General features: G+C 46.5%; 1 protein-coding gene and 1 long non-coding RNA gene across 3 annotated transcripts in view; one reads left to right on the top strand and one right to left on the bottom strand.

Annotated features, from left to right (window-relative positions):
* Positions 1-668: 668 nt before the first annotated feature.
* LOC116091241 lies at positions 669-1,996 on the bottom strand. Its single transcript, XR_004118980.1, has 2 exons — positions 1,945-1,996; positions 669-883 (listed from the first exon to the last, which is right to left on the bottom strand). It is a non-coding gene; the product is annotated as an uncharacterized LOC116091241 (long non-coding RNA).
* Positions 1,997-2,789: 793 nt separating this feature from the next.
* Gss (glutathione synthetase) overlaps positions 2,790-13,755 on the top strand; it is a 30,359-nt gene continuing 19,393 nt past the window's right edge. The window contains exons 1-2 of one of the 2 annotated variants that reach the window (XM_031372429.1): positions 2,790-2,904; positions 7,841-7,975. In XM_031372429.1, coding sequence (XP_031228289.1) covers positions 7,847-7,975 — 129 coding nt within the window. In that variant the 5' untranslated portion in view covers positions 2,790-2,904; positions 7,841-7,846. The remainder of the gene's footprint in view (positions 2,905-7,840; positions 7,976-13,755) is intronic. The other variant, XM_031372430.1, reaches the window with a different exon arrangement.

The following is a 13,755-nucleotide window of genomic DNA, read 5'->3' as shown; positions in this document are numbered from 1 at the left end:
ACCTTTAGTTTCTCATGCTGAGGTGACCCTCAACTATAAAATTATTCCATTGCTACATCATCACTGTAATTTTGCTACTATTATGGATCATAATGTAAATAGCTTATAAGCAGGATATCTGATATTCGACCTCTGTGGGGTCACAACCCACAGGTTGAGAACTACTCGTCTAGGGTGTGTCAACCCAGAGCATGCTGTAATGCTCCTACATTTTGGTTAAATGGTGATTTAAATTCCTGAAACTAGAGTCATGTGGATTACCAGAACTAAAGCAGCCTGTTTCCCAAGATTCCTGCCATCCCACCTGGCCTGCTGGCCCTCAGTGACAGCGAAGGGTAAGTGGTGCTGATCCTTCTCTTGACATTCTCCTGTCAGCCTCTCCAGTTATTCCTAGCAATGGCAATCTTGAGCCAAAAAAGGGGGTGCTTTCCACTACCTTCACTTCCTTCTCCCCTTTTCTAGTCTAGTGAGCAGTGGGCCCCTCTGGACTCTTGACCTAGAGCTGTTGATATTTCCTCAGGTTAAACCTGTTTTGTAGTTGAAGCTGCTTCTCTGCCTTTTCCTGCCGGACCTGTCAGGGGGAGTGAACAAGGTAGGCACTGGCCATGCTGATGGAATTCACATTCAGGAGATGAAACGGCAAAGAGAAGTAATTCCATGCACTAATAACTGGTATGAAGAAGAATCATTCATGTGACAGACTGACAGGGTGAACATCTGCATGACAAGGAGCCAGTTGTGCCAGGATTTAGAAGTAAATTGTCCAAGGTGAGGAGTGGGAAGGTCAAGGCTTTCCCCCGGATGACGCGTCCTTCATTCCCTCTCTTATACACCAGGTCACTTTGGACAAGGTAATGTAACCTCTCAGGCTCAGCTGCCGCATCTACAAAATGGAAATGAAGCCACGTCACCTGCCACAGTTCAAGGAGACCCAACCAAAGGACTGTTAACATCTGGGTCTTCCCCAGATGTCACCCATAATCACCAGATAGACCACCTGCTGATCCATCTTAAAAGAGAGGAACCTGTACAGAGAGCCCTGGGCCTTGGTGCTTTTGTTTTTATTATCATTTCATTTTTGTTTGTTTTGGTTTTGAGACAAGGTCTAACTAACTCTGGCTGGCCTGGAACTGGCTATGTAAGCCAGGCTGGTCTAGGACTCACTGAGATCCTCCTGCCTCTGCCTCCTACGGGCTGAAGTTAAAGTTACAAGCCAGCACTCCCCGCTTACTGTAATTTCATTTAGAACCAGAAGTAGCTACTTTTCTCTCTGGTTAATACAGTGACTTTTGTCTGTCAGGGGGCTGCTGCTTCCTACCTGGTCATGTACAGAAGCAACAAGAAAAAGGTGTCTAACAGCAGATATTATTCTGGCAATAACCGACCACCTATCTGCCAGCTCTGCCCCATTCATATGAGACATCTGGAGGGCTATCCTTCCTAGACTGGAGAGATGCACCTGCTTTATCTAGAGAGAAGGATTTTAGTCCCTGGGTTAGGCCACTGATTTACAGTCAGTAGAAATTCTCCTTCCTAAATCTCTCTTCAATTTGACATCCCACCCCCCCTTTATCCCCCTCCACATCCATGGCTGGAGCTTCATCAACTTACAGCTAACTCTGGACCATGTCTGCCTGTACCTAACATATAGAACAGTGTCTTTTTCTCTGTTAAATCTCCAGCCTCAAGATTTGTTCCTAAGGCCAGCTCTTAACAGCCTGCCCCAGACTCTAGAGCCCACCTTTTATTTACATCAAACCAATTAGGAGTTTGGTATCTTAGTCATAATTCCCTAGGGTTTGATCAGATACATTTCATTCATTTTAGGAAAATTTTTATCAGAAAGGAACTTTTCTTTTTTAAAATCAGGTATGTAGTAGCTATTCCTGGTTGTCAATTTGACTATATCTGGAATGAACTACAGTCCAGAATCAGAAGGCTCACCTGTGATCCTAATCTGGAGGCTGGGAGAAACAAGTTTCTGACCTGGATCTCGGCATGGAGATCTTGAGGCAGAGTGGCTATGAATCCCAGAAGACAGAGAGATCTCTGAGTTCAAGGTCATCTGGAGCAAAGCAAGTCCCAGATCCAGGCATGATGGCACACACCTTTAATCTGGGCCACACCTTCTGCTGGAGACCTACATAAGGACATTGGAAGGAGGAAGATTCGCACTTTCTTCTTTACCTGCTTGCCTTGTGGGACTGAGCAACTGCTAGATCCTTGGACTTCCAGTCACAGCTGCTGCTGACCATTGTTGGGGAGCTGGACTACAGACTATAAGTCATCAACAAATTCCCTTAATATGTAGAGACTACCCATAAGTTCTGTGAGTTCTGGGTTCTAGAGAACCCTGACTAACACAAGGTACCTCAGATTTTGAATCAACCTCTCACAGTCTAGGGAAAAGAAAGTTAAATTACAGTAGGTTGCCAGAGGATGAGGGGGTCTGTATAGAAGGAAGAGGATCATGAACTTGCATATTTAAAAACAGCCCCATAGGGGCTGAAGACAGGGCGGCTAAGAGAACTTTTGCTCTTGCAGAGGACCTGGGTTCCGTTCTCAGGGGATCCGACGCTCTCCTGCCTTTGAGTGTCCCCATCTCACAGAATTCCACTAGCTCTAACTCTCTGGGAACTAAGTTAACAGGTATCAACCTGCCATTGTAGCCACACCCAAAGCCTAGAGGACCGACGTATTCCTTAAAGCCTAGGTCACTTCTCACGTAATGCCCCTTCCCGGCCGCCGTCCTGTTCCATAGACGCGGGGCTCCTTCCCCACCCTCCCCTTTAAGCCTTGCTGAGCGGTCTACGCAGGCGCACTGGGTCGTACCGAAGCCCCGCCCCCTGAACCTGGGTAACGGCGTGCAGAGTTGAGCTTGGCGAGCAGCCGGACAACGAGCGAGTAAGTCGGGGCTCCGCGACGGCGGCTGGCGAGGGTCAAGTTTCCTTGGGAGGAGAGCGGTGAGGGAGGGGTCTGGGAGCGTGTGGAACGCGGCGGGCGGGCGGGCAGACGCGGTGGCCGAGACCGCGGCGAGCACCGAGAAACTTGAGTCCAGTGAGGGGGTTGTGCTGGGCGTGCTGAACCTAGATTTCCAAATCGCCGGCTTCCAGTTCGGACACTGTCAGCGAGGCTAGAGCCAGAGTTCTAGGGAAAATAAACAAGCCGCCATCAAAAACTGGGAGAGATCAGGACCAAACTTTGTCCAGGGGTGGCGAGCGAACGGGGCCCATCATAGGGACAAGCCACGACCGGCGACTGTGTTGTAGCTCGAGGCCCTGAGCCTGCACTCGCCTCGCCCACGGGATTAAAGTCCGACCGGATTTCTGTGTGGGCGTTTTAAAGTTTTTCGTGATTCATTCATCACTTATTTAACCTTCAATAAAGTATCAAGGCAAATACTATTTTTATGATAGGGGTACGAACCTGGACAGAGAAATCCAGCGATGGCTTCCAAAACCCAATCAGGACTTGTGGGTACAGAGGCTGGGGATGTAGCTCAGTGGGAGAGTCTTTAAGCCATGGGGAAAGCCAAGATCTGAAAGTAGGAGAGAGGCTGGTGTGTCTTAGCCACTTAAGATGCCTTTACTACTCCGAAAGTGCCCAGGAAGAGGAATGGGTTGGCCAGTTCTTGGCGAGATCAGTAGTGGCAGCAGACATGGGGGAATTCAAAGCGCTGCATTTAGTCAGCAGAATTCACAGGACTGGAAAGGATGGGATGTAGGAGAAAAGGGCACGGGAAGCTTGGGTACGGGGTGAGATTCATCAGAGGAGCAGCATCCCAGGGAGTCGGTGAATGCTCTAGTTTGAAAACCACAAAAGTACTTGCTGTGTAAATACAAACTTGAGTGTCACCAGCCGAACAAATCACAGTTAAATCCGTAGAGAGAAAACAAGGGGCCAGCTAGCATTTTCTAATTATTATAGTGTTTTTGTGCATGAGCATGCGTGGACACATTTGCATGGGCACATACACGTGGGCCCCAAGCATCAGGTATCTTCCTTGATCACTACACTTTCTCTCTGCACCTCGAGTTCTGGGATTACAGCCTACCCATCACCTGCCCAGGATTTGTGTTCATTCTGAGGATCTGAGCTCTTTACCTCCTGAGCCCTCTCCTAGCCCTCTGCCTTCTTTTTTAAAGACAGGGCCTTACTGAACTTGGAGCTCTCTCACATTTACTAACCAGCAAGCTGCAGATGTCCAGCTGTCCTGATCTCCCCAGCACTGCAAGTTCAGAGCTAGCCTGAGCTCCGTTTTGAGTGCCAGGCCACCCGGGGCTATTCAGCAAGGCACTGTCTCCAACAATAGTTAGCTCAGAACTAACAAGGATTTTTGTTTGTTTTGTTTTGTTTTGGTTTTGGTTTTTTGGGACAGGGTTTCTCTGTGTAGCTCTGACTGTCCTGGAGCTCACTCTGTAGACCAGGCTGGCCTCGAACTCAGAAATCCGCCTGCCTCTGCCTCCCAAATGCTGGGATTAAAACTGGGATTAAAAGCGTGCACCACCACTGCCCTGCAGAATTAACAAGTTTTATTACTTGTTTTTCCAGTCAGGATCTTGCTTCCGTCACTCAGGCTGGCCTCCGGCTCAGCAGTCCTCCACTCTCAGCCTCCCAGGCAGCGGTCCCACAGGCAGGAGCCACTGCACCCAGCTGAACAGTTGACTAGTTAAGCTCTCTGCTTTGAAGGCCTCGGGGCATGGAGCATGCTGGCTTCCATCCCACTACTGTGGTCATCTTTTATGGGTGCTGAGGATAGACTTCTCATACTTGTGTGGCTAACACTTTACCCACGGAGCCGTTGCCTCAGCTGATACAGAGGCTTGCTGTGTAGCCCAGGCTAGCCTCAAACTCATGGTTCTCCTGAGGACTGGGATTACAGCCTGGTGCCACCGTGCCCATCTGTAGCAATTATTTTTAATGTGTTATCTTTCTCTGGGTTGCTAGTACCTATCTGTTAGCAGTCTTGTCAGCCAAGCCCATGGACAGAGAGAGCTGTGGAACTCGGTGTGGAGAAATGGGGACTAGTGGAGTTCCAGTGGCTCTAATGTTGGAGCCGTGGGTTCTTATTCTGGCCCTGTTACTGAGTTTCCAGATAACATCTAACATTGCTTGTTGAGTCAGTACAGACAGAACAAGTTCCTACGTCTAGCACTCAGCTATGGGTTCATGGGTTAGGCTTGGTCCCCAGTGTGGTGATTTTGGGTAGTGGTGGGACCCTTAAGGGGTGGCCTGGTGGGATGTCCCTAGATCACAAAGGAAGCTGCCCTTGGGAGATATTGAGGGAGCTCTTTTGAGGCCGAGTTACTCCTTGGAGGAGTGAGTTGTTATGAGTGAGCCTGAGTCACACACACTGCTTGGTTTCTTCCTGCTCTTGTGCCCACCATTGAAAGGCTCTCAGCTGGGGAATCTTCATCGAAGCCAGCACCATGCCCCGAGGCCTTCAAAACAGAGAACTTAATTAGTCAACTGTTCAGCTGGGTGCGGTGGCTCGTGCCTGTGAGGTCGCTGCCTGGGAGGCTGAGGGTGGAGGACTGCTGAGTCGGAGGCCAGCCTGAGTGACAGAGCAAGATCCTGACCTGGAAAAACAAGTAATAAAACCTGTGAGCTGAACTATTGTGGGAGACAGTACCTTGCTGTATCTATCGCCCAGGCTGGCCTTGCTCTCAATATGGAGCGCACTCAGCTAGCTTTGAACTTGCAGAAATGTTCCTACTTCTGCTGGGATCATAGACAAATACCACCATGCTCAAATAAGAAACCTCCTTGTGTAGTTTTCCAGATTCAGGTCTTTCACCATGGGAACAGGAAACTGACTGCTAAAAGCTCTGGACATGCTGAGAAACCTGACTGACTTTGGTTACAGACTCAAACCAGGTCTGTCTGACTCCAGAGGCTTGTTCTTGACTGTGACTGCGCCCTCCCATCCTCACCCACCAGGGCACTTGTCCAGATTGCCTTGGGATCACTTGTTCTTTCTGTCAAAGCGTTGTGCTGAGGCTAGCAGACTTGGATGAATTATCTAAACGAAGCTCATTCATGAGGAGGAGACAGGCTGAAATTGATGGAGGTTATCTATCACGGTCTAACTCTCTTCCTGAAGACACTGATTGGGCAGCCATGTTTGTTACTTAGACATAAGTGACAGTAGGGTAGGACAAAAACAGTGAGCAGATGTTTCCAGATGTTTTATGCAGATCGTCTGAACTCTGAACCTGCTGCAAAGCAAATCACAGCAGGATAAGAGTTGCTGGACCTCTCGGCGTCTCTGGCCACCATTGAAATGGCTCCTTTACCTTGGGTTGAGCACTGGGTTTTAGGCATTTCTATTTTGATAACATGTTTTCCCCACCTCCCTCCTTCCTTTCCTGTCTTCCTTCCTCCTTCCCTCCCCACTCTCTTTTTCTATTTTTCTCTTTGTCAGGGATTCTCTGTGCAGCCTAGGTTGTCTTGGAACTCACTATGTAGGCCAGGCTTAGCCTTGAATTCATAGAGATCTATCCACCTCAGCCTCCCAAGTGCTAGGCGTGTATCACCACTCCAGGTTATAATGTGATTTCTTAAAAATATTTTCTGTCCCTTTTATACTATGGTGATAAATGTCCACACAAAGATGTAATTGTTTTATGCTAGTAATTTGGCTCCTGGTGGAGGCTGGAGAGATGGCTTAGCAGTTAAGAGCACTGGCTGCTTTTCCAGAGGTTCTGAGTTCAATTCCCAGCACCCACTCATGGAGTGGTGGAGGCTCATAATTGGGAATCCAATGCCCTCATTGGGTATGCAGACATACATGCAAACAACACTACCAGGCAGGCAGATCTCTGAGTTTGAGGCCAGCCTGCTCTAGCGTGAGTTCCAGGGCAACCAGGACTGTACAAAACAAAGACAAAAAACAAAAACCTGTCTTGAAAAACTGGGGAAAAAAGGTTCCTGGTTAGTATAAGGGAGAAATTGAAATTGACCTTATCTGCAAGTCATGATATATCATAAAGTTTCCTCCCCTACCCACTTTGTAATTTGTTTGAGATTTACTGATACAGGTTGTTGGAATAAGAAAGGAAATTAGAGCCAAGAGAGATGACTCATTAAGTAAAGATGTTTTTGCCATCATGGCCGATTACCTCGGTTTGATCCTGGAGATCCACGTGGTGGAAAGCAAGAACTGATTTGCAGGTTTTCCTCTGACCTCCACCAGGCCTTCCATGGCAACACACACACACACTAAATAAGTGTAATTAAAAACTTAAAGAAGGGAAATTGACAGTTTACCACAATGGTTTCCATTCTAGGAAAACATTTTAAAAAGTAGTGTCAATCCCTTCTGCCTATTGCGCCCCTTCAATCATAATCTCTGGGGTGGGGCTCAGTAATAAGTATTTTTCCCCAAACACCCAGAATATTAAGCCATGTTTGGAAACATCTGGTTTATCCCTCTCCGCTTATTTCACAGGTTGGGGATCTACAGTTCTGGGAGGGGAAGTTACTTATTCCAGTCACATGTGGCATTAGCTCCTCTTTTCTCCATTGAAGAGGTTTTTAGACTGGAAGCCCTGAGTCCTGGACACAGACACCCTTGTCTAGGGCAAGTCACTTCACTTCTCTGAACCTTTGTTTCCTCACTGTGAGAGTAATGCCATTGCTGTTTTGAGAATCCAAAGAGAATGAGTAGCCATGGAAGCACTTTGTCACCCGGGTTATGCACACAGAGGAAGTGGAAGCAGTTTGCCTCCCACAGTTGCCCCTCCGTGGTAACTGGTCAGGTCTCACAGTGTTGGTAGCCACATTTCGGTGGCTGCTGGGTCCCAGGCCTTCTGTCACCAAGTCCTCTTGTCTGTCACAGGTTGGGATGGCCACCAGCTGGGGAAGCATCTTGCAGGATGAGAAGCAGCTGGAAGAGCTGGCAAAGCAGGCCATAGACCGGGCCCTGGCTGAGGGCATGTTGCTGAGGTCCGCACAGAACCCCAGCTCCTCCGACGTAAGCTTCCATCATGTTCCTCTGAGCCCACCCTCCATGCTGGGGGCGGCACCTTTGGATCAAAGACTGTTTCTTTCCTTTATTTTATTCAATAACTAAAATTGATTTCTAAAAGTATGATTCTAAAAGTAAAAACCAGCGTGCTGAAATAATCACACTTAAATTTGGGGTTTGAAGTGTCATTTAGGCACCTACTTAATTTCTGTAAGATGTACTTTCTTCTGGTGTGTAGACACAGTCAGACTATATAATTGACTATGTGGAATAATTAGGAGATCACTCCCAGGAGGCACTCTGTCCAGGGAACCCATATACATCAAGCACCCAGAATCATGAGTCACGCTGTCTGCTCTGCAATTGCTTTCTTATTTGTTTTGGAAACAGACTCTTAGCATGGAGCTCTAGCTAGCCCAAAAATCACTGTGTAGAGAAAGGGCCTTGAACTCATGGCGCTCCTCCCAGTGTTTCCTCCTAAGCATGCAGAATGAGTTCCAGGACAGCCAGGACTCGAAAAATACCAACAACAATAACAACATCAACAACAACAACAAATCCAAGTTGAATCATACATATTATTCTGTCATGTATTTTAAATTTTTGTTTAGCAATCTATTTAAGGAATTAACCTTATGTGAGGGTTAGCTTCATTTGTCCAATTTTTTTGTTTGTTTGTTTGTTTAATTGCCAAGGATAACAAATTAAATGTTGAAAAGTAAAAGGCCAGGGGCTGGAGAGATGGCTCAGATGTTAAGGGCACTGACTGCTCTTCCAGAGGTCCTGAGTTCAAATCCTAGCAACCACATGGTGGCTCACAACCATCCATAATGAGATCTGATGCCCTCTACTGGTGCATCTGAAGACAGCGATAGTATACTCACATACACTAAATAAATAAATAAATAAATAAATAAATCTGAAGACAGAAGAGGAGAAGGAGAAGAAGAAAGAGTAAAGGAAAAAGGAAAAAGAAAAGGCCAAATTTTAGTCCTCTTTTAGTTGCCTTTTCTACTTGCTCTTAAGCATACTCCTCTAATGGAAACACTCAGATTTACTGTGTTATGATGTAAAGATTAAACACTCATTGGTACATCAAATGTGTACACACACACACACACACACACACTTTGGCTTTTTTGAGACAGGGTTTTCTCTGTATGTAAACTCCCTTTTCTGGACTCAGTTGTACTTATGAAGCAGGAGGATTACTTGAAAGCATGAATTTGAGACCAGCTTGACAACATACTGAGATAACTTTCTCAAAACAACAACCAACAAAAAAACCCACTGTCCTTAATCTATTTATTTTGCAACTAGATAATACATTCATACTTATTTTTTCTACTGATTTTTTTTGTTGTTTGTTTTTTTTTTTCGAGACAGGGTTTCTCTGTGTAGCCCTGGCTGTCCTGGAACTCACTCTGTAGACCAGGCTGGCCTGGAACTTAGAGATCCGCCTGCCTCTGCCTCCCAAGTGCTGGGATTAAAGGCGTGCTCCATCACTGCCTGGCTCTACTGCTTTTTTGTTTGAGACAGGGTTTCACTGTGTGATCTACGACACAACTGCCTCGTGGGTGCTGGGAGTTAAACTGAGGTCTCTGCAAGAGCAAACCTCTACTCTCCTGTCTTAGTCTTCCAAGTGGCTGTGCTCACTGTCTTGTACACCACCACACCCAGCGCTTTCTCCCTCTCTGTATTCAAAGGCATGTACTAGATCGGCTTTTCTGTGTTTTGCTTCTTCCTTTTCTTTTCCAACTCCCACTTTCCCTCCTTTTCTTTTTTTCCTTTTTCTTTTCTTTCTATCCCTCCCTTCTTTCTATGCCCCCCCCCCCGAATTTTTTCTAATCCACACCCTGCTCTAAGCCAGGACAGCCTTGACATGGAAGACTAGGTGGTCAGCCAGAGGCTCTCACCTTTGGAGCATGGGTTTAGTTGGAGCATGTAGCAGAGAATAAAATTAAGGAATGCCATTGGATGCAGACCTGCAGGCAGGCAGAGAGCAGGGTGGCATTAACTGTCATTTATTGACCACTCACTGTGTGTCAGCGTTATTCTAATCACTTTGGAATTGCTAATCACTTTGGAATTGCTGATTCATTTAACCTTCAACACAACGGAGATGAGGAAGAAGAAGTTAAGTAGCCTGACTGAGGTCACTGAGGTGGTGGGAAGACTGGCAGAGCCAGCCTCTAATCCCGTGGAGTTAGGTTAGGTTCCTGAGGCATGCTCTGCACATTCCCACCCTGCTGTCTCTCTTGGGACGCCCACTAGAGGTAGTGATTCATTTTGATTAGCAGTAAAAAAATGGGGAATAATAGTCAAACTGAGCTTCAAAGACAAGTGGAGGACACCCCAAAGTAGGGAGAGGGCAAAATGTTGGAAGAATGTTTCTGAAAGGCAGGGCTGGCCAATGGGTGTACTCAGGAGAGGTCAGACAGCCAAGCTTGAATGTTTCTGGAAGGCAGGGCTGGCCAATGGGTGTACTCAGGAGAGGTCAGACAGCCAAGCTTGAATGTTTCTGGAAGGCAGGGCTGGTCAATGGGTGTACTCAGGAGAGGTCAGACAGCCAAGCTTTTGATTCTGGGCCTTCACCCTATAGATCAATGCAGCAAATCAGCCCTCACGGGGCTGAAGATTTGGCACCGCAATGTTAGACAGTGAGTTCGTGAACAGGTAACACATCCAAACAGGTGCATTGTCCAAAAGCACATCCAGTGTAGGGTCAGACTGCTCCCCCAGCCACCATCTCCCACAGAGGCAAGCCTCTACATTTGTGTTAGTGTCATCTCCTTCCTTTTTTCAAGAAAAAAGATGAGCAGCATTTTTATTTTTAAGACATTTATTTTTATTTCACGTGTTTATGTGTGTGCCCAAGTGTGCGCATGTGCACTACCTACCTATGCCAGAAGCCTCAGGTCGTCCGGAACTGTAGGTACAGGTGGCTGGGAGCTGCCCTGTGGGGGTGGGGAGTTAAACTGAGGTCCTCTGCAAGAGCGCCTGGTGCTCCTGACTACGGAGCCATCTCTCCATCCTCATACTAGCATTTAAAAAAAAAAGAAAGGCCAGGCCAACACTAAAACAGTAGGGTCTGGGGAGATGGGTCATTTTTTGAAGTACCTGCTGAGCACGCATGAGAACCTGAGTTCAGACCCCAGAATCCATCCCTGGCACAGAAGTAGGCACCTGTAACCCCCAGATTTGTGGCGTTCACTGGCTAGCCAGCCTGTCAAACCTGTGAGTTTCAGGTTTAGTGAGAGACCTTGTCTCAAAACATGAAGGTGGAGGTCAGTCGAGGGGTAGACACCCAACTCTCAATATCTTTGCACTCGCCCACACTAACAAGTCAGTACACCACGCACAGATGCAAATAATATAATAAATATTACAACAACAATAATAGAAAGTTACCCAGCTTATCTATACAAGTCAAACTGGGCAAGTGTGGTAGCACGTGCCTGTAATTCCAGCACGTGGGAGTGCAATCAGCGGAAGCAGAAGTTCAAGACTGGACCACTAGATGGCTCTGTGGTCCTGCCACTGAGCTTTAGGACCCGAGCTTGATTCCATAATCTAGGGGTAGAAGGAAAGAAAGATTCAGTTCCCAGAAATTGTCCTTTGAACTTCATATGCATGCTATAATGCTATAGAACACACACACACTATAATATAATATAATATAGTATAATATAATGTAATATAATATAATACATTTTTTAAAAGAGGCTCAAGCTCGCCCTAGCTTACAGCGAGGCCAGCCTGCAGACAGACAGACATCAGAAGGTCTGGGAGCTGCTTCTCCCCCATCTCACTGTTCCTGTTGTTCCCTGGTGACAAAGCAGAGTGTTATTGTCACGTGTGCTTTTGTTTTCTCTAAAAAGTAAGAACTGTGTGACTCAACCTATGGACAGCAGAGATAGCTATGTGCTAGTCATCCTAAATTCAAATAGGTATGATGAGTTCTGGGGTCAGAACAGACAGAAGTCTTGGCAGAAAAACTCTGGGAATGTTTTAGATTGGGTGTGATTTGAGACGACGCAGTTTCCCGAGCCTGAAAGCCACACACTTTGGGTGCTGGTCACCTTTTATGTGATCTGCAGTAATCCTGCACCTGTTGTTTTGTTTGTGGGAGACAAGATCTTTCTATATGTGTAAGAAGGAGATCATATATTTGTAAACATATATTATAAGATGGGTTCATATTAAATCCTGTGAGGAAGGCACTAATGTTATTCAGACTTAGCAAAGGACTTGAGTTAGAATATATTCAGGTGCCGGCCTTTGGATTTGAACCAGGAAGGTTACTAAACCAATCTACATGCTCACCATATAACTGACTCCCCTCCTGTGTTCCTAACTGACTGATGTTGAAGTCTGTCCTCATGTCAGCAGCTCACACCCGAGGCCCCTGGACTTCTAGTTGGGGTAGGGGAAAAGGCTCCTGGTGGGGCTGCCAAAATGAACTGTGGCTCTCTGCCTAGAAGCAAGGAGTGCCATGCCCTTGCCCTTGTGTGCAGATGGTGACTCTGGTTAACAGGCTGGCATTTAGTTGCACCCTGAGTTCTTTGGACTTTGACACAGTCATGAAATCCAAGTATCATTTAGGACAGTTATTCTAAAAGGGAGATATGCCTCCTGAGATTTCCAATAACTAACGAACTGGAACTTGGCAGATAAAAATATACCCTGTTACTTGAATTATTTACCCTCTTGGTTAATATCAGTTTGCCATTATGATAGAATGGGTTTATGGTGGTAGAATGTTCTCTTTATTTTTCTTTTTGTTGTTGCTGTTGGGTTTTTTGAAGCAAGGTTTCTCTGTGTGTGTAACCCTGGTTGTCTTAGACCTCAACTTTGCAGACTAGGCCAGCCTTGAACCCAGAGATTCACCTGCCTCTGCCTCTGAATGCTGGGGTTAAAGGTGTGCACCACCACTGCCTGGCTTAGAACTATTTATTTATTTATTTATTTATTTTTGGTTTTTCGAGACAGGGTTTCTCTGTGTAGCCCTGGCTGTCCTGGAACTCACTCTGTAGACCAGCTGGCCTCAAACGCAGAAATCTGCCTGCCTCTGCCTCCCAAGTGTTGGGATTAAAGGCGTTGTGCCACCACCTACCGGCAGAACTTTTATTAATATACTTTCTTTTAAAAAATTACCTTGAGCTCCCCCTGTTCTCATCTTCTTTCTGTGCACTTGCCCCTTCTCTCTTTCTCCCTCCCCTAACCTCTCCCCACCCACCCTGTTTCCCCATGGTGACTTCTTTGGCCTTGGTCCTTGGGGCCAATGAACTAGCCTACCCAAGAGCAGGTTCCCAATAAATCTGCCTTTTATATAATCTTTTTTTTTTTAAATTACCTTGTACAAACAATCATACATATTTCAAAAGAGCTCTAAATAGCTAGGTGTGATGGCATATGTCTTTAATCCCCAAACTTGGGAAGCAGAGAAAAGCAGATCTCTGTCTAGTCAGCACAATGATTTGCAAGCAGTAAGTGCCTAGTAAGTGTTGTGGGAGTTTTTATTTTGTGTGCTTCTCATTTAAAGAAAACCCTGTAGAATTGTTATAGAACCTGGAAACTCCATTGTACCCTCTCGCTTTTTTCTCATGTTTTCCCTTCATGAAGTGACTGCTGCCTGGCAGTTGTGTGCTCAGTGTTTTAGGTCTGGCTTTGCAAGAAGATACCCCATTCACAGCTGTTCTCTCTGCCTCTCTCCCTCCCTCCCTCCCTCTCTTCCTCTTTCCCCCTCTCTCCCCCCTCCCTCCCTCTCTCTCTCCCCCTCCTCC

Source organism: Mastomys coucha, unplaced genomic scaffold (genome assembly GCF_008632895.1).
Source record: "Mastomys coucha isolate ucsf_1 unplaced genomic scaffold, UCSF_Mcou_1 pScaffold15, whole genome shotgun sequence".
NCBI classification, from domain to species: domain Eukaryota; kingdom Metazoa; phylum Chordata; class Mammalia; order Rodentia; family Muridae; genus Mastomys; species Mastomys coucha.
This window is presented reverse-complemented; position numbering and strand designations above follow the sequence as displayed.